General features: G+C 33.1%; 1 protein-coding gene across 1 annotated transcript in view; it reads left to right on the forward strand.

Moving 5' to 3' along the window:
* The first annotated feature begins 5,321 nt into the window (after positions 1-5,321).
* Positions 5,322-20,930, forward strand: part of LOC142984307 (uncharacterized) — a 60,020-nt gene continuing 44,411 nt past the window's right edge. The window contains exon 1 of the mRNA XM_076131826.1: positions 5,322-5,727. Within this exon, the coding sequence (XP_075987941.1) occupies positions 5,541-5,727 (187 nt within the window). The 5' untranslated portion in view covers positions 5,322-5,540. The remainder of the gene's footprint in view (positions 5,728-20,930) is intronic.

Raw genomic sequence — 20,930 nt, forward strand, 5'->3', positions numbered from 1 at the left:
AGCTATCCGAACTTGGTCGGGTTATGTAGGTTTTCGATGCTTCGTCAGTATTTTAATTGATTTCTTTAATTACTAAATTTAATGACATGAAATTTTGCATGTGAATAGTTGAATGAATAAACTAATTTTTGGCATACATTTTACCATGCAATTCCTTTAGAACGTCGTGATATTTGACTGTTTTGTAAACAGTGATCTATTCATGGTAAAATTGTCCTTTAACTCTTTAATTACTAACGGAACATCATTGATACTTGGCAACATGTTTCAGATACTTACAAGGTTTGTATAAACGTGAAAATCTAGACCCCAAAGTGCATACTTTAAGAACTAAGACCTATTAAGTGTATTTTACGTTTATATTTTTATCTTTTAAGCCCTACGATTTTTTCTAAATCTGTTTTTTAAACAAATATAAACAAATTCAAAACAACGTATGTAAAAATCTACAGCTCTCTATGTAAGCGCTTTATATGAAAACTAGCTAATGGCCAAACGTTCGCGTAGCGGAAACTTGAATTTCTCCGAAGTTTATGCATGCACTCATTTTATTCATACATACACAATTACACACAAATACACACTAATTTTTGGACACACCTCTTTTCTTCTAAAGTCTATGGATTAAAATAAGTTCCGCCAGGACAACGTTCGCCCAGCGGAATCAGTTTTTGGTGAATTTCTCCACAATGGCTGCGTACACAATTTTTTTTTTACCATACACAATTATACGACGTCATACACTAAATATCTGCATAATTAATATCTTTAAATTCAACAACATTCCGCTGCGCGAACGCACACCGCTAAATCATATCCGCCATTAAAACAGTTGCCATGACAACGGAATTTTGTTAATTTAATGTCATTATAATATTGATTATTCGCGACTTCGTTCGCCACCTGAATTTTCCCGGGAAATGCGTCATTTTCCCGGGTTAAAAAGTAGCCTATGTCCTTTCTCGGGTATCAAAGTATTCCATACCAAATTTCATGCAAATTGGTTCAGTAGTTTAGGCGTGATTGAGTAGCAGACAGACAGACAGAGTTACTTTCGCATTTATAATATTAGTATGGATGTATTAGGTAGGGAAAAAAGGCTTTTCGCATTATAGTATGTATGAACTTGTAATAAAATCTCTTTGGCCTCAAGAATTACAAATGAGTACACGGTTCAGGAACCCAAATATCGGGCTATTTTCTGGTAGAGAAAAGATTTTATTACAAGTTCATACATTCTATAATGCGAAAAGACTTTTTTCCCGACCTAATAGGTATATATGTGTGTTGTCAGTGGTTGAGCCCTGATGAATTACCCATACCTACCTACTTACCTTTTTGCGGTTACCTACCTGGTGCCGATAGAGATGATCGTTGTTGACATTCGTCTCGCTGCATAAAAAAAATGTACCTACCTACCTACCTATACTCTATTTTTATTTTTATCTATATTTATCTCTTAAAAGATAGTTTACTTTATCTTCCAAAAAATACACATTCAAAACTAATAGGCAATAATCATTTTAATGCGTTTCCAATACATTAAAGATTTTGTATTTTAAATATACAGTTAAAAAATACACCTTGTAGATAATGCTAGAGGGTTCAAATTGCACTAAGTTTGTATTATTATTATTTCGTAATGATAGGTAATGTAAGAAAACTAGTAGTTTTGAATATTTTAGCCATACATCGTCGTAAATTAGCGTATTTGTCAGACAGCTTGAATAACAATATGTATTAAATTTAATTGACTAGCTTTAGCTTGCAGTTTCTTCTCGTAATTGGTGCTTTGTATGTAACCCGGCAACTTAATTAACTCGCTAGTGCTTCATTTTACCTAGATAGAGCAATAGCACTTATTTTAAAATACCAAGGGATCATAAAGTAAGAAGAAGTATGTAGTTTTTACGTTAAGGAATTGTTTTAGGGATTTTGAAAACTTTTTTGTTTCACGTCAGTATGCTACTGATGCTTACTTGCATGTACTCTTTTCATAAGAGAATCCATCAAACATGGTTTTGGTTTGATTTGACTACTAATCTAAAATCATTTTGTGAGTATGATCTATCTTAAATAGCGAGAGGCCTAGTGAAGCAATATACCTAGTCAGAGGAGATTTTTTAAATTTGCTCCCTAAGATAATCGAAATTAATTGCAAGGAACAAAATCTCAGATTTATAAACTAATATAAATTATAGTTTAAGTTTTACCCATGTACAAACACATTATAATTCGATTAAGTAGATAGAGAGATATAAATGACCATCTTTGCAAGGGCAGGAACTTTGATAAATGCATCCACAACATTGTTGCCTCGTTGCAGTTTTGTAAAAGCACTTAGTTATGTAAAGCGCAATAAGTTAATGTAATAAATTAAATGGTGGGGCGTAATTTACGGTTCTGTATGTTTTGAAATATCGCACCTTTTTCCAGGGCCACAGAGAATATGGCAAGACAAGAAGAAACCGCGATCTACGACTTGTATATGCGTTTCTTTTCTTATTATTTTCTAAAAGCTTGTTGGTAAAGTTTTACTTTTAAGTTATTTATCGGCCACAATAGAGGATCGAGAAAGTAATTTCTGAAACTGTTCTAAAAATCGAACAATAGATATGTTAAATAGGTACCTATTGAAATTCTTAAATATATCACACTTAAATACACGACTCTTTTATAAATAGAGTTAATGCAGCTTACGGAAAGTTCACTTATTACTTTTTTATTAATAAAGATATTACTTTGCTTATGCAGTGAGTAGGTGAATATTACTAAACACATTAAGATGCAAGTAAAAGATAAAAAACACGGGAATACTAACACCTTTTATTAAAAGTACTTAATTAAATGTGTGGGTATTCCCATATTTTTACTACCTATCTACTACCTATTATATTTTACACTCTTTAAATTGCCTCCTTGACTCACGGATGTAAAACCGAGAAGTTAGTAGGCATACTAAAATACCTAACTAGCTACTACTTAGGTATCAACACTATCAACTATAGAGAACAGGCCTAACTTGTTTCACTCGGAATAGTCGGAATACAGAAAGAGGTGTCAACGCCTGCGCTGCTACAATCAAGCCGCTGAGTTCTTGAAATACTTACATAATCATGTCTGATTCCCCTGAGGGTAGGGTAGCATATTGCTGTATTTAAACACAGTTGAAGCTATTAACTCTTGCGAGCAACTTTTCAGTAGTATTAGTATGTTTAGGATTGTTACCTAGATCGTAAATCATTTGGCCGAATGTGTCTCAAAGTGTCTAGTACTTATTTTTTGTCATGCCCTTGTAATTACCAATTATTATAAAGTTTCTTCCAGGTCCTCTTTGGCTGCAAGCTGATCAGTGCCATCCAGCGCTTTTTCTCCATGGTAGTATGATACTATGATCATACATTACTATATGACCGATGATCATCACCGAACCTTACCCTGTAACATTACATTTGAAATTAGCCTTGTAAGACAGGTAGATCAGGATGTAGTAGAGCAGACCTACGATTTTAATCTAGAAGAACACAAGCTGTAATGGATATTCCTTCTTGAGTCTGACATTTTCTTGTCCAAGTGTAATATACTTAAAAAACCCACCTTCGCAACCATACGGAAAAAGTATTGAAATAATCACCTAATATTTACTCCAGATATTCTGTTCATAAATACCAAACAACTGGCATCAACAATTTTGCACAAAGAACTACACAACAAAAGAAACTTTAAACTTGAACTATAAAGTTCGCACTACATCTTGTGACAAGGAATTCACTCCAGCGGTTATAAATCATAACCAAAAACCAAAAAAACCTGTTTTAGTCGCACCTTTAGATGTATTGTAAGGAATCTGTGCAGTGACACTGACAAGGGAGACCCTAACATAAAGGAAGCTCTTCCGGCCGAGCGCACTGGGATGGAATGATGGTCGACCGAGCTATTTAAATGTCCGATTTGACTTTTTTTTAAACATATAAAGCTTATGTTATGGTCTTATCTTTTTTATGAATCTTTGGTGTGCAGTACTTTATATGTAAGTATATTAATTAGTTAGTTTCCATTTTCGATAGGGGACTATCGATGATCAAACGATATTTCTAAAAGTTAATTTTTCGGGTTGGTTGACTAAGAAGGAAGAAAAGCATTTTATTTTATAGATTTACGGTATCTTATTTGTAACACCGATAGTCATTATTAAAAGTAAGATTATTTTAAAACACTTCTGTGTAACCTTCGTTACAATTGCACACTAACTATTCATATCATGTGTTATGTATCATACTACAGTATAAGTAAATAAAAGAAAAACTACAAAAATATTTGCATTGGAATTTAAATCGTTCTCGTACTAAATATGAAAACGAGATTACAGTCCAAGATTCCCTTCTATAAAAAACGTGATTATAGCGATATGTATGTATGTCTACGATCACAATCACAAGTCACAACAAACTATGCATGCTTATATTATTGAATACACGCTGTATACTGATAGTGGTTGTGTGTGTGCGTGTGTGTGCGCTTGTGTGTGTCGATACCTGCGTCTGCGCTTCACACAGGTGCGAGTGTACTTCATTGTGGTGAGGCCACGTCACGTGGTATTTAGGTGTTATATTTACTTTTTATAGAATTACTAGCTTAAAACTGAGATAGTTATGCACTTTTTAGTTGGATATTTTAATGATTAAGTACCTTATTAAATATACACTACGTGTTAGTTATTGGTTAAGCATTTTCTAGAACTTATATAGATCAGATGGATTATTTTAAGGCGTTTCGAGTCTGTTAACATTTTCAAACTACACATAATGTAATATTTGATACAAGATACGGTGATACTTTATCAAAATAATTACATAATAAGTTTGATAGGTACGTACGAACTAAAAGAAGAAATAATCCTAGTTTGTAGGTAAATGTGTAGGTACCTACGTATCTAGTTAAAATAAAGATTAAATCTGAAATCAAGTAGGTAGGTAGGTATAACAAGAAAATATGCGCAGATTTTTTTTATTAGGTTCAACAATATTAATATTAATGCGATTTTGATTGGAATATCAATGCCTATAGTGTGATAAATTACTTATTAATGTAACAATCGATATACCTACCCAATTTAAAACAGAATTTGTCACCGTCATAGGTACCTACTGATACAGGCTGTATCATATATTCTAATATTATTATTATCATAAAATATAACCGAAAATTATTTATTTGAAAGGAAAGATTATGGTGTGCCCGCTGCTCTAACGCACATAGACGGTGCTGTCCAAACACGTTCTCCACATCCACACACGCTCTCTGTCCCACAATCACAGCCTTTTCACAACCGAAACGACCGATCTACTACGAACGAGTACGAACGCCACAGTCGACCGCGCTGGCCGACGCGGCGCACGCCTTCATTACTGCGCTTCTACAAAAAAAGTTTTACAACGCATTCCGGATTCGATAAATTCAAATTTTAGGAATGTGATCGGTGTCCGTTGTTGAACGATCTATGTGCCATATACAGTGATGTTATATTGTGTGGATTAAAAATGGGTGTTTTAATAAATTTGTTATTATTTGTGACCGTTTTGGTGCCTTGTGTTTTTGGCCAAGAGTCTCCGACTTGCTATGGTCCTGGTAGCGTCGCAGGCGCGGCTATCGGTGCTTTCATTGCTGCACTCCTTTTGGTAGCAGCTGCTTATTACTTGAGGAAACTGTATTGGAAATCGCGAAAAGGTACGTGAGTTAAGGCTTTTTTTTTCGCGTAACGCTCGCGGGCGTAAAACGACGACTCGTCAGTCGTCTCGGCCCACGTAATTTAAACTTGGAATTATAAAACAACGACCTTTGCTAAGTACTTATTTAGTTTTTTGTTTGTCTATGAAATATTATGGTCGGTATAATTTTATAGGTTGGGATTTGAAAGTCAAAGCGTGCAAAAACAAATTCGTAGTAACAAATCCGTTGAACACTTCTCAAGTTACTGTTAAACGTTCATTGAATATGTATGACTGAGTTTAATGCTTAACGTGACTTAATTGCGAAATATGCCAACAAGAAGCTGGTTAACGTTAAACTGGTTTGTAATAATACCATTTATGGATATAGCGAATGTAAATGAAAATAGACAGATTTTCATAATCAGTCAAGTTATAACGGCCTACATAATTATAACGTTACGAGATTATGACTTTAAAAAACAAGGCGATAGAAAAATAATAATAGGATACTAGTCTAGGATATCAAGGTCAAATCTGAACAAACAAAACCATCGAAGTAATAAGCAAAGACAAGACGGGTCGAGACCGCAAACGTAAACCGACCATGAACTTTGAATTTGGGGAAACCCTGGGTAGGGGTTCTTACCTCACCCAAAAGAATCATTCACACACGTGACTTAACAATAAAATTAGTCATTTCTCAAGAAATATTGGACAAGTGGTAGCCACTTAGATAGCAAACTCTTTCCACACCGTTTTTCATATTGGCAATATTATTACTAGGTAGGTAGGTTTTTAACATTATAGGTAGGTACCTAGGTACCTACCTATAATGTTTAAGTACGTAATTAGTTAGGCAACTACTGATTAGTATATACTTAGTAGGTACCTATTCACTATACTTTATGCAGGTAATCTAACCTCACCTCCCGTTTATTGAAATGCCAAATCATTATTAATAGCTTACCTTCTACGATAAATCGTTTTTAATTAGACACCCGATAACCTTCTTAGTTACGTTGCAGAATTTTAATATTTCTCCTCTTAGGTGTGTAATTTATTCGATGTATTAAATTGTGTAATATTGAATCTTCACCTGCACATATAAGGAGTCGTCCATGTTTGTTTACTTTTAATCTTACAAAACACTGATTAGGTATAATGACGAAACTATCATAATTAACTTATTAGTAGCACAACATTACGGTAATCAACACCTACACAAGTTGGTACAAATCTGAAATATCATTAAACAGCCGATTAGCTACCTATTCATATTATTACTTAACATTAACACTAAACGAAAGCACCAAATTAACTTTTATCTCCCATGAATCAATCCATAGACTATAGGATATTTCCCGCCTAATGTAACTTTCTTCAAACCATAAACTTTCTCTAAGCAATGGAAACTAATTAGTCTGCCACAATAGGCGTTACAGACTACAGTAGTGATGTGCCTATATGACATAGTCTGTTGTAGAGTAGCAAGAAACAAATCGCAGGCAGAATACTAAGCGCTTTCTCGATTTTCACATGCTAACGATAGCATACATCAATCATTAAGTTAATACGGGGATTGGCGATTTGCGCGTCGATAGCGAACTATTTTTACCCTTTTTCACATCACGAGAGGCGTAATAACTTTTTTATCCACGCGAAAGTTATTGCGGATTAATAAAAAATTGATGGATGTCGACTATCGACATGTCATGATGGCAAGAATTTAGAGAGCTGCTTGTTTGTTGAAAGGTCGAAAAAGTGTATGTAGTTAGAGTATAAAAAAGCTATTTTACCGAATAAACGAAGCAAAAAAAATGTGATTTATGACATCGAAAACGTGTTTTTAATCATTGAAGCGTATACAAAGACACGCTAGACATTTTAATAGCATTTGTAATTTGGAACTGTCAAAAACCACGGAATGGTATCTACCTAGGTAATACTTACTTCCTTTCCAACTACTGATAAATGTGTCAAACTGTTCGACCGGAAACTCATTCTTAAAAATGTTTACTTTAATAAAGGTACCAAAAGAGTCTCTAAGCCTACAGGTTTTTTAGTCTTCCATTGCTAACAGTGTGCTCACGTACTTAGACTTTCTGATAACGCGTGTCTAGCAACAGAAGCCCTCTACTGACCTACAAAACTAAATCTTTCTTACCACACATACAACATACATCATAGTTTATGTGTGCGTTCATGCGTATTATCTATCTGTAACTTTCAATCTATAACAGTAAATGACTGAGTGCTAATAAGGAAAACGTAGGTAATTATTGAGTTATTTTAATCCTTATTAACGCTAAAAGGAACTAATCAGGATTATAATGAAACAAAAATAGTATTTCTAGATTAGAGTTGTGTCAATATTTCAGGTAATTATAGCAGAAAATAGACAGCTATTGTAATAACATACAGGTTTTTATTAATATAAAGTCACTTTACTAATCGATTAACAGTAGAATTCAATCAAAAAATTAATAAGATAGACTTTTATGTTATTTCAAGTTAAAATTAATTTAAAGTCATAATCGTGTTTGACTCACGTGACCAATCTCAGCACCTTACTCGACCTTCTAATTCAAGACCTACATGAAAGTACGAGTAATTGTGTAAGCCAGTAATAAGCCGGCTTATAGTAGACAATAGGTATTTAGTGTAGGCTTGCGTATTAACATTCCACGAGATAAGACAAGCATACTGTCCCTGTGGTTTAATCTGTATGCTGAGATTAGAGTCTACGATGTTAATCAATTTAAATAAAATCTATAAACCATCGATACTGAAAAACGATTTTCTAAATATCGAATAATAATCGTAAACTTGAAAGACTGATTGCGCCCATCTCTTTTAAATTGTAAAAAAAGTAAAAAAGAATCTTTGGTAAAAAATGTGGCCAGTATTTTCTACAAATTTCTTTTTAAAAAGACACCGTTAGTCGATTTTGTATAGGTACATAAATAATTTGGTGTAAACTAACTTGAAATTAATGACCGTAATTATGTCTAATTATTTTCTTTTTAATAATAGTGTCAGAAGTTATATTTTACACAAATCGTAGGTAGGTAGGTAGTCACTGGATAAGGAAGACACAAAAATAGTAAATTTTAAATTCAAAGTGTAACGATGACCTTGGATTAGAAGCGCCAAATAACATGAGATTCATGAATAATTTAAATAAGATGTTGTTAAACTAGTGTTTCTTGTTTGTTGCGTAATTTATTTATAACTTGGATATTATTATATTGTTAAAAAACTCGTATCAAAGGACTACGAAATCACGCTTGTCATTCTCGACTGGCTTAGATGAATAGATATGCTTATGGTAATTGGCTGTTTGTGACGCTGTCCGTGCCTAAGAATGAGATATAGAATCTAGTTTTAATGTAATATGGCGAAGGTTAATACATACACATAATTAAATATTTAATTAATTGTATTGAACTCTAACCTAGGCAGTTTGACTTTAGGCCTGCTACATTCATCAAGTCGGTAAAGATTTCCTGTTCTTTGATTAGGTTTTAGTAATACGGTCGTGGAATAAATTATATAAAGTCGACGTCGAAGAATGCTAATGGGAACCTTATTATTGCAGAAATCAAGAAAATAAAAGAGCTCTAGTCATATTTGTGGGAAAAATACATTTTGTTTCCTTATTGAGTAGTTTCATAGGAAAAACTTAGTAAAATCTGCTTTTATAAGTTTAAAGCTTTGTTTTGAGTTTAAAAGTACATAGGTAGTAAAACACTACCTATGATGGCACACCCAACTAATCGCTAATAGTCATCTTAAACAGGAAAATACTGAGAAAATGAGATCATAGTGCCTATTCGGTAGATAATAACAAGCGTAAGCATATGCACAGATATTATTTTATAACGTTTATTATCCATTGTGACCTGCCGCTATTGCTGTGATGTTTATTTACTTTTATTTTTTTATGGATCTCTTTCTAGAACATTAGAAGGGTTAGACATTTAGACGGACCTCCATGTAGACTAAGTCCGGGTTGCGGAACCTTTTGAAGAACCTTTTATTGTATGGAAGCCGAAGTAAATAAGTTAATTATTTTCGAAATACATAAGAATTGAGACCTTTGGCAACTAATTCTTAGAAAGAAGGTATCAGGTTGATTACAAGTACTCACTTTAGCTGTTTTCAGTATTTCCTAGCAAAGCTCATCTGATATTACTGGGAATGAATTCTGGTGAATAGTTAACTAGTAATTGAAACATGACCAACTTAATAGTCTTCGGGAAAATAATAAAATGCAATAATGACATTGCGGAAATCTAGGAACAATAAATACAACGCTCTAGGTATCCAATATTTGCCAGGAAAGAAGACCCTTATGTACTTTCCCGTAAAGACGTAATAGGTGTAGGAATTACAGCCATATCATATCACCACTTATGCTATTAGTCATTAAGTTTGATTAGCCAAACTCTGGACTGGAGTGAACATCTATTTTTTATCTGTCATCGTTAGAAGTTCCACAGACTAGCGCAAAAAAATAATTTACTTTTGCCGTGACGCATTTGAAAGTTTGTATGTGCAATAGAAAACAAAAGTAGCCTCATTTTCATGGGACGTTGCCTAATCCTAATTTCCTAAGTAACCCGGTTACTATGTTGACTCTTTGTAACACGATAAGCATTCTCGCAATCTAAGAGAATTATGCGTAAAAATATTTAAACAATCATATCAATAACATTCTTAGATAAAACTAGAATTTAGATTAGATTTCTACTAATAAGTCATTGAATATGTACTACAAAGTATTACACTACTATTATTCTCCGTCCTTTTCACTCTTATGAGTGTGAACGAGACAGAGAACTTGTATTGTAATTGCGATATGAGATAGCAATTATCGAGGCGCGGGATTATAGGATTACATTCTTAATGGCTTTAGTCATAGTTTTATTTGATGTTATCTTTTATAAAGACTTTGTACTTAAATGTTTAAAATGCGTAGAAAATAGTGGCGCTTGTTCGTGTCTTATAAATTACTAGCAGAAAATAAATGATTATTGATAGAGCAATTAAGTAATTATAATATGAGTTTTAAGTGTCACTTATTAATTTAAACTTACTTAATATCGTAATGAGAAAAAATATTCAATGTCATTGTGCACGAATGCGAGCATAATGCAATAGGTACACTTTTTTAAATTTACGGTTAAGGGTAACTTTTTTATAAAACTGTCTTGGTATAATCCTTGCAATTTTCTCGGAGAGCAGGCAGAACAGAGAAAATTCGTAAACCAGTGGGAAGAAAATTCCAGTTGTGAGAAGAGAAGAGTGCTAGATGGGACAGGTATACAATTTGAACACAGTCTTGGCATAATACAGACGGTTGTATATTTATATTCTGTGGTCTTGGTAAAAAAAGCGCGAAGTCACCATTAATTAAATCCAATGGTTGCAATTTACATTCAATAACTAAATAATTAAAGTAGGTACATCGTATTAATTGTGAAATATAGAAGGTCGTGGATGTATGTCAACGGGTGAACGGTTAACCAGTCACAGTCACGTTGTATGATTGATCTCACGTGCAATTATATTTAAATATTTTAAACCTGTCTTGATATTCGCATTTGGTTATGGTGACCTTTTTTGGGTTGAAATAATTTGATAGTAATTTTGGGCGAAAATAAAATGAAGAATAAGTATAGGTGTTAGGGATCAATTGATGTGACGATTGTTTTCATTGAAACTTAAAGTAAATTATACGCATAGGTACTTTAAAGTTAGACGTAAATACGCAATATAAAAAAAAGCCAAAATTTTTTGAATTTCGAAATGTAAAATTTTCCTCAATCTTTTGCTAGTTTCTGCTAAAATTTTAATTACATAGGTCATTGACACTTAAGTGCAATAAAAACCCACATCCATTAAATATATTTCAGTCTTTATTTGCAGACTGAAACGAGCCTAGGACATTAAAATGTGGATTTCTAGTGTTAATAGCATAGATATAAATAAGACTTCTAGTTTAAGTACCTACTTAGTTAGGTTTTAGTATTTGAGTTTTTTTAACCGTTACCGCGCTGTTATCGCACATTAATTCATTTCAAACATTTTATTTGAACAGTTGTTTTTTGTTAATTTACTATTAGAGAAACAGGATTTTAAATTTTCTATAATTCTTTAGATACCCAGAGATAAAAACATGTTACTAGCATATTAATGGATATAATTAAAGTTTTTAATTCAATTGATAAATGGGGAAATCAATTTATGTTTTATGTGCAATTTGCAGTAAAATTGAGATTTATTTACTTAATATGAGAGGGAAATAAAAATACTCTACGAGGCACTACCGTGCACCTGTAGAAATACAATAATAAATACATAGGTATGTAATAAAATGTTTATATAAATAAATAAAATCGGTCCGGTAGTGATTTTTTTACGAATTATAATTAAAATTTCTAAAAGGCGTTATCTTACGTAAAAACTAGTTTGTCGTCAATAAAAAACTGTCAACACATTAGTCCGTGCCACTGAATTTTAATGTAATTAACAAGTCTGTTAAAATTAATTAATTATCTGGATTAATTATAATTATTATTGAATTGATCTTCCTCCAATAATCTCCATTAATGCCAATGCTTTCTGCCGGTTTTATCTTTACGATATAAACTTAAAAGCTAGGCATTTTATCATAATAATGTAACTTGTAATTATATTATTATTTTACAGTCTATTTACATTAAATATAAATAATAACAGGTATTTTAGTGCCTATTTAAATTAACCCATTTTATCTACTTATTAGAGTTAAACGAACACATACCATGGACCCCTAGGTACATTTTTTTTAATACATTTTAAATCAACATACTCACTAGATTAATCACTGGTCTTAATAGTAAATTCTGATGAGTTAATTCGTTAGTATTAAGTTGAATTTGTGAATCTTCAAACAACTAGTACTTGCTCCAGGAGAAGTCTTCAGTCAACTGTTTAATGAAAAATCAAATAGCAATTAAAATATTATGAAACACACATAGATCTGACTTCAAATTGTCAATGAGACTGGCATAAGGTCGAAGTACCGATAACGATTACGTGGAAAGTTGTTTTTACGAGCACTTACGAAAACTGGTTGTTTAGTGTTCATGAAACTTTCAACTTATATTTATAAACATAAACTTCAGAGAGATATAACTTCCTGTAGTGTCATCAAGTTACGTTAATTTTTCTTTAAACATCAATCAATTTCTATTCAAAACTCTCTTTAAAAATTTTACAAAGGGGTCTGTTCTAATTAAGTTAAAATAGCGGACTACATATTATGTTTTTTTTTTTCTATAATTAAGGAGATAAGAGTTTAAACCAATTTCTACTGTCACCAAATGCCTTTGAGAAAAAATTGAGGATTCTCTGACAATTTTGGCAGATTCTTCGAAATATCCGTGATATTCTTCGAATAAAATTATCTGGTGATAGAAATTCTAGTGAAAATCATACCCTTACATTTTGCTTCACCGTAGTCGGGTAGAAAACAGTTCTGAAAAGCAGGTTTTTTTTTTATACAGTCTTAAAGAAAAAACTAGCTACAAATATCACGATAGTAATAATTTAATCAACACAACACACCTTTTTTGTAACTAGATTAATGTACAAATGCTTAAATATTTTAGTCGTATAAATAAATCATGTTTAAGTATGACAGATAAAATATATTATGATAATTTAAAATTAAATTTAAAACTGAAAGTAACATTGCACACGTTGATGAAAGTTGTTACAATTTTAATTGGTACAAAATAAGTATTTATGTAATTTACAGTGGAGAAAACATGGGCTTTCACTAGATTATTTACGTACTTGAAAACAGATACATTATTTTAAGATAATGCATAGCTAAGCTGGCATTCTTTGACCACTGTTTGAAATCTTAAAGATTTGTAATCATAACTTAAGCCATGATGCTGCTTCGGTCATGATTTGAAGAAAACAAAAGTGTTTATTCACTGATTGATCTGATTGAAGTAATATTACAGCACCCGAAGTACCCCAACTTTAAAGCTCCTTAGCTAAATGTAGAGACAGTGACTCTCGGTTGACAGTTCTATCAATCGAGCGATCGAATTGCAATGGGCCTAGCCATCGCGAATATCAGTACTTCGTACACCGTATCTAACGCCAGTAGTACAAAGTAAACTTCAGAGCATTTTTTGATATTCAATAGAGGTTGTGTATGTTCATTCACCTGACATTCTGACCTTTCCATGTATCATCACAATTAAAAGTTACGACCGTCACTCCACAACAAATCGATTACATAGTTCGTGTATTAATTTTGACCCTGTGTGAGAGAGTTCAAAAATAATAGTACTTTCCCTACGGTTACGCCATGCTCATAATATTATGATGTAAACTGTGGATTGGCTTGAGCCGTTGGAGCCCGATGTGTGGGTGAAAGTAAATGGGAAACATCTTTGTGTAAATATTACTTGGATGACGCCTATCAGGTGCGAACTTCCTTTACATCTGTATAAGTTATGGAATCGCCATATTTCTGTTGCGGTTGGTTACAAGCAATTAAACAGTTGATACCTCTAAAGGTCTCTGAAATAAAGAATACGAATATAGGTAACATGAGTAGAATGATTGCATTTGCTAAGTCGAAAAGAAGAGCATTTGGAAAATGTTTCTTAAGTTACGATATTTTCTCCTGAGCCATTTTTTAATATAGGTATGTAAGTAAATTTAGATTTCAATTTTACCATAATGAATTGTACTGAATATGGCAATTTCAATAGCGATCGTTGTCTTTAGATCATCCTACGGGTGTTTGGTCACAAAGGTAGGTAGGTACAAGTATGTAATTGAAGGTTACAGCCCACCATAACCGCTTGAATCATTATTCGTAATTCTAACATAATTTAGTTAATCTTTATATAATATTGTAAGTTCTTCTGCCACAGTTTTGCTATGGTTTAACGCTACATTTAGTACGGCATCAAAAGTTAAAGAGCCGTGTAATAGTTTACGCTTTTATTTGGGCCAAGATCACATAATTTGAGATGAGTATGTACTACTTAGTGTTACTTAGAATGAGAGAGACCTAACATATTGGAAACCTTATTTAGATAGGTTCGTATTTCGTTGTTTTTTTGCATAAGGTAGGTACTTCTGCCTCGTGCCAATTGCTTTTTATAACAAATAAACAGCTAATTATATTTACGTTTCAGTCTCAATTACGCTCTTACTAAGAATTGGCCATATTTTTAACTCCGATATAGGTACAGTAATCCTAGTGAAATCAAATATCAAAATTAGTAGTCTAATTATTGATAAACATTAACTTAAATAAAAGTCCCCAAAAATCGTCATCAATAATTTAATTTTCAACACAACGCTCAACTTTTACATTAGTTTACTAAAGTTTATACATTCTAAGGCTAGACAGTACATAATTCCGTTACTTAGAGAAGCATGGAACCCTTTTACAGCAATAAAAAGAATCGTGTCTTATGAATCATTGAACAGTGCATAAACACAAGGATCTTGTAAATTAATGGACGAGCCATGTTTTATTAATAACTGGTGGACGAAGTAACCTCATTTTAATAGCACGATCGCAAACAAACGCTTGTGGATTACGCAAAGATAAGACTATGGTCTATGTGGGATTTGCAGCCATGACAGGCGGTAGTCCACTTTACATTAGCTATATCTATTCTAAATTTAACTCATGAATGTCCGACTGCTTACCGGAAGAACCGTGCTAAAGAACTCTCATAGCCATACTTATTATGTCATGAAAAGTTTGAAGTTTATCCACGAGCTGTATTTACAGTGTCTCCCAAAAGGTGCATTATCCGCAAATGTCCTCGACACAACAATAAAATACCGTACCGTCCAATACCGTAAGATAAAATGGCGGCACTGTAGCAAAAAGCACATCCTTACTTTAAAAAAAGAACTAAAATGTTTTTAAATAGTTCTCGAAGGCAGGCGCGGCGAGTTGCCGTATTGGGAGAGTCCTATTCGATCAGCCAGTATTACAGTTATGTGGCCACTTGCTAAACCGAATGACTAAATAAAACCTTTTTTAGTTTCGTAACGTAAACCTCTTTGGTGATTACAAATGTTTTTAAAGTATAGTTTAAAAGTGGAAGCGTCTTTTTATTTTTAAAATAGAAGCAGTTTAGTTAGTGAAGGAATATGGACATTTTGATTACAAGCCTTTTCAGAATTTGGTTACTTAGTTTACTAAATAAAACAAGTATTTCAATTTGTTTACAAACATCAGAAAAAAAGTACGTAATCACGATTCACGTAGCCATAAATCAACATTCAGATAACCTATCGATAATGTTTTGATATCACAACAATCGTGATAATGAATTCGAGTATGACGTGGGAATTTCTAGAATTTATATTTTTCGAAGTCTAGTCTTTTTAAAGACTTCATACGATGATATATCGAGATTATCATAGTGCAAGAAAATTGCTGCGCCCTGATCATGAGAGAATGATCCTTATGAATCCTTATGAAGATTTAATAGCCGTGCACTTAGCATTACTGCAATAATTTGCATTTTAAATCTTGTAGAAAAACAGCCATGTAGTACATGCATTTTATATTAGCACATACAAGGCATGCTTTCAGTGGCTTACACAATACATAAGTGAGTTCTAGTGTAGCATTTAAACCACAGGATAAAAATTACGTCATACTAACAAAATGCCCTTGATTAAATCAGTGCACAGATAAAACAGATCAACAAGACTTCATGCACTCAACAACCTTGGCTCAACATTTTTACTTTTTATTCCGTCACGAATTTAAAAATTGAAGCACGTCAACAATGTTGCCAACAAAAACAAAAGCCCGCCTAATTGTTTTGGGAGTGGGAACGATGGGGAAAAAACTCCTTCGGCATTCGAAGGACGGTGACGTCATTGATACAGGTACCTTAAGTTGTATAGTCGGCTTGATGAGCATTGGCGTTGAACCGTGAAATAAGATTTTGTTCGAGACTAAATAATGTTAAGCCAGTTTACCATTTTATTACTAGTACCTTTATTTTAATTACTACCAACTTACATACGTATATAAAATCACGCCTTTTTGCTATAGGGGTAGGCAGATACCAGAGAACTCCCCTAGGTACGATCCTCACAAACTTCCTTTGCTCCATTCACATCCATACATCTTGTCATACAGGACCGCTACTAACTTTAAGCAAATTAATTTGTGCAAATAAATTACGTAACTATAATTCTATAGCAACAAATAACATTGACAAAAGTCTATTTAACATAATCGAAGAAAAAATCCCAACAATTGCTAACTTATTTAAATAACTACGTAAATTGCCCAAGCATTAGACAGAATCATACAAAACCTGCGGTTTATTTGATTACATGAATGAAACACATGTTCAAGTGCTATCGTGAACGTGAACAATCAGGTTTCATTGGCAAGGCTACCGTGAACAAACATACAATGGTATTTTAGTATAGCGAAATAAATAGTTTTTCAGGTGTGGAGACAATACACGCTGTTCGAAGCACGTAGTTCATATAGATAGTGTAGTTATATTTCGTAATGGCTGTGGAATGTAGAGGCAAGAAAAGTCTTTATTTATTTATTAAACATTTTCTATTGCTCCATTATTGTATTATATAAAGAATACAATGACTCTGAAAAGGGAGGAGGTTGAAAGGATCATAGAATTACGATAACTAAAGTAGGTTACATAAACTATAAATAAAACAAATACCTTAGTCAAATCATGCCTATTCCTATACGAGTAGGTGTTGACAAAGATCGCCTTTCAGGACATCATTGCAGTCCATAACAAATAAGGTGCCTATATCAAAACCAGAAATTTAATCTATCTCGTAGTTTTATTCAATACCTAGACTCGTTATAAGTTTCTACAGCAATAATTTTATGCATTGCCGATGTCATCACTTTGAAATTCAAATAACGTTTTTCATACTTTATCAAGTAATCGTGTTTTGATAGCATCTTATCGCAATATTGTATACTTAAACCTAATTATATGTGACAAGAACCGAAGCGCCACGCGTGTTGTCACGTCTATTTCAGTCTTCATTTGCTTATCAGTTAAAAACATTACACAATGTAATCTCCACACACCCTGTATAAGAACATGTTAATATTGTGCAATTAATTTTCCGCTGTACTGATTTTAATGATTAATTTCAAACGGATGCGCCAGTTTTGCTTTATTCTTTTCTTTTCTAATTAACACTAGATGTTAGCTGTAAATTTTAATAAACCAAGAAATAAAAAAAAAATCTAGTCTTTCTGGTTTCATTTTATGTTTGAAACAGAGTATGTATTTAAAATTTAAAGTCAAAATATATTTATGCAGCGGTCGATAGCATAATGGCTGTTTGACGCATTCCAAAGCGGGCATACTTTGACCACCAAAAAGAGTTATGCAGTGTATGTTATGAATAAAGATTATTATCAATATCAATTGACACTTCGAAACAATGCGAAGTACGTCCTTCAATCGTCGGGTGATTTAATAAAAACATTTAATTATTTATTGTATAGAGTGATAGCCGAGTGGTATAAGATGATACCTCCCACGCAAGTGGCCGTTCGAACCCGAGGCAATATACCAATGACCTTTTGAAGTTATGTGTGTATAAGAAATAATGAACACAAGTTCCAACGGTGAAGAAAGACATCGTGATGCAACCTGGCTGCCAGAGAGTTCTTTAGAACAGTTCTTCAAAGTATGCAAAGTCCCCAAACCGCATTTTTTTATTTTATTAATTTGGCACAATCAATTGGCCAATGGCCAGCGTGGTGGACTCAAGGCCTAACCCCTCCCTAAATTTTGGGAGGAGACCCTTGCCCGGCAGTGGGACGTTAATGGGCGAAATTTTTATTATTAATTGTATGGTTAGTGGCCAATGTTGTTCGTTGGTACTAGGTGCGACTATGTGGGTCACTCGTGGAATGCCACCCGGCCGGCCGCTCCCACCTGCGAGCGGTGCGTACGAGATGAGCGCTGCCAACACTGTCGTATTCTAATTTCAAAATATTTATTAAATTTTTACTTGTAAACACTGGCTGTTGATGCGTTTAGTCGATTTTTAGGGATGATCTTCGCTTGCAAGTGAGATTAAAAATATTAAAAAGCTAATTTGAAGTCTATGGATTGGATTATGAATAAACAATATGAATTTGATAATTTTACAATACTATATTTTCAATACTAGGTTCTAACTTGAATTGAATGATAAAACATGATATTAGATTGCCTCAGCTGTTTGAACGTAATTTAGCACTAAACCTAGGTTGAAGTTGCAATGTTTGTCGATTGCAACCGAGAGTTCTCAAACTACAGCTAAAGGAATGTGTTAATGGGACCTTAAATAAATTCAAATGGATATCGTTTGCACACAATATTGACTGCTTATCTTGAAAATAATAGATGGAGGTTTTACTGTGTCTGTACTGTCAAGTATGGTTAGTAAAACAAGGATATCTAGGCTTTATGCTCTCAAGAAACACAAATTTGAAAATAGTGATGTAGGTACATAATGTAGTATGTTTTAAAAAAACACGCAGTTTTCTATTTACAGACATGCATTAAATCACGCTATTTCTAGGCTAAATGAGGATAGGTTAAGACCAAAGAACGCCACTTGGTACAATCTGTACAAACTTCCATTGCATATTAATTCCTCCTATTCTAAACATAATTATAGGACATAAGGGCTAAACATCTTTAGTTATAAAGTACTTACGAATTGTCAAGTGCCGACTATTGTACTCATTTTTAGAGTAACACAGTCCCTATTTCATACAAAATACGTTATCAGATAGCGTAAAAAGATAAGGGTATGTAAACACGAGTTATTTAGTTCACAATGTTTGCATAAGTTGTTGTAAAGACGACATTTTTGCACGAATATAATGATGTTGACATTACCGATACAGCCGTCAGCCATTGTTGGTTGAAGTGTTTTGGTAATAACAGTTTTGTGTAATTTGGAGGGTGTGAAATGTCTTTTTCCTACTGCAAGCAGTCGTAAAAGAAGGAGAGTAATATTGGGTCGGGGAAAAAGTCTTTTCGCATTATAGTATGAACTTGTAATAAAATCTCTTTGGCTTCGTGAATCACAAATGAGTACACGGTTCATTAAGTTTCTCTCAGTGAGCTCGTGAGGTACCCAAATATCGAGCTTTTTTGTGTAGAGAAAAGATTTTATTACAAGTTCATACATACTTTAATACGAAAAGACTTTTCCCCCGTCCTAATATGTAAACTTATGACCATTGCAACTAACTGATTACCTGTTTTGGATGTTATTTGTAATGTTTATTAGAATAGACATAAATGAAACATATTAAAAACCCGGCAAAATCGCTAAAAATGCCATAATACGCATAGGATTTTTTTGTAGCTCTATTAAGTAATTTGTCTTGAAACTGGTGTAAAACCGTTTCCTTAATTCTTCTTACTTTAATAACGTTTGTTAAACTCAGGAAAGTTAATATATGCCTGTGAGGCGTACTTAAGCTTACAAGCTACTATTTTAAAGTAAATAGAATATGTAAATGTGTGTGTGTGTGTGTGTAATGTGGTATTTAAAATAAGTTCCTCTTTTCCATAAAAGGACAAAAATGGATGTAAGGACGAAAATTTATCTCCAAAGCCATCTAAAGGCCGTCCGACTGACATAATAAACGTACTGTTGCACAAAACATAACCTACAAATTGTATTCTGTCACATATTTGGTGCAGAATCCTAATGGCGTCGCAATGTTTACTCGTTGAGACATGTCACCTTGACCCGATGTTACTTACAAGTGAATAGTATTAGTTTGTATTGTCCTTTGTCGTTGTCCAATGTAGCACACGGGAAATGTTTTAGTCGAGTTATTGGGCCGAATGTCACGAAAGTAAGCGCTCTCCAGTTTCATAGCTTAAAAATAAGAGTAAGATAACTTGTTGGCTAAATAAAGTGAAATGTATGAAAACAACTGTCGAAATTCTAACTGATAAGTTATCTGGTATTAAAAAATTGTGAAACTGGAAGTTAGTCGACTGATAGGTTTGTCTAATTAATATAAAAGAAAATTGCAAATGAATTTTAATTACATTTACATATTTTCATTCCTCATTTTGTATTTATTGTAATTAATTACATACTTGATGATCTCAACTCGACTAAAATACCTGCACTTCTGCA

This window comes from Anticarsia gemmatalis, chromosome 26 (genome assembly GCF_050436995.1).
Source record: "Anticarsia gemmatalis isolate Benzon Research Colony breed Stoneville strain chromosome 26, ilAntGemm2 primary, whole genome shotgun sequence".
In the NCBI taxonomy this organism is placed as follows: Eukaryota; Metazoa; Arthropoda; class Insecta; order Lepidoptera; family Erebidae; genus Anticarsia; species Anticarsia gemmatalis.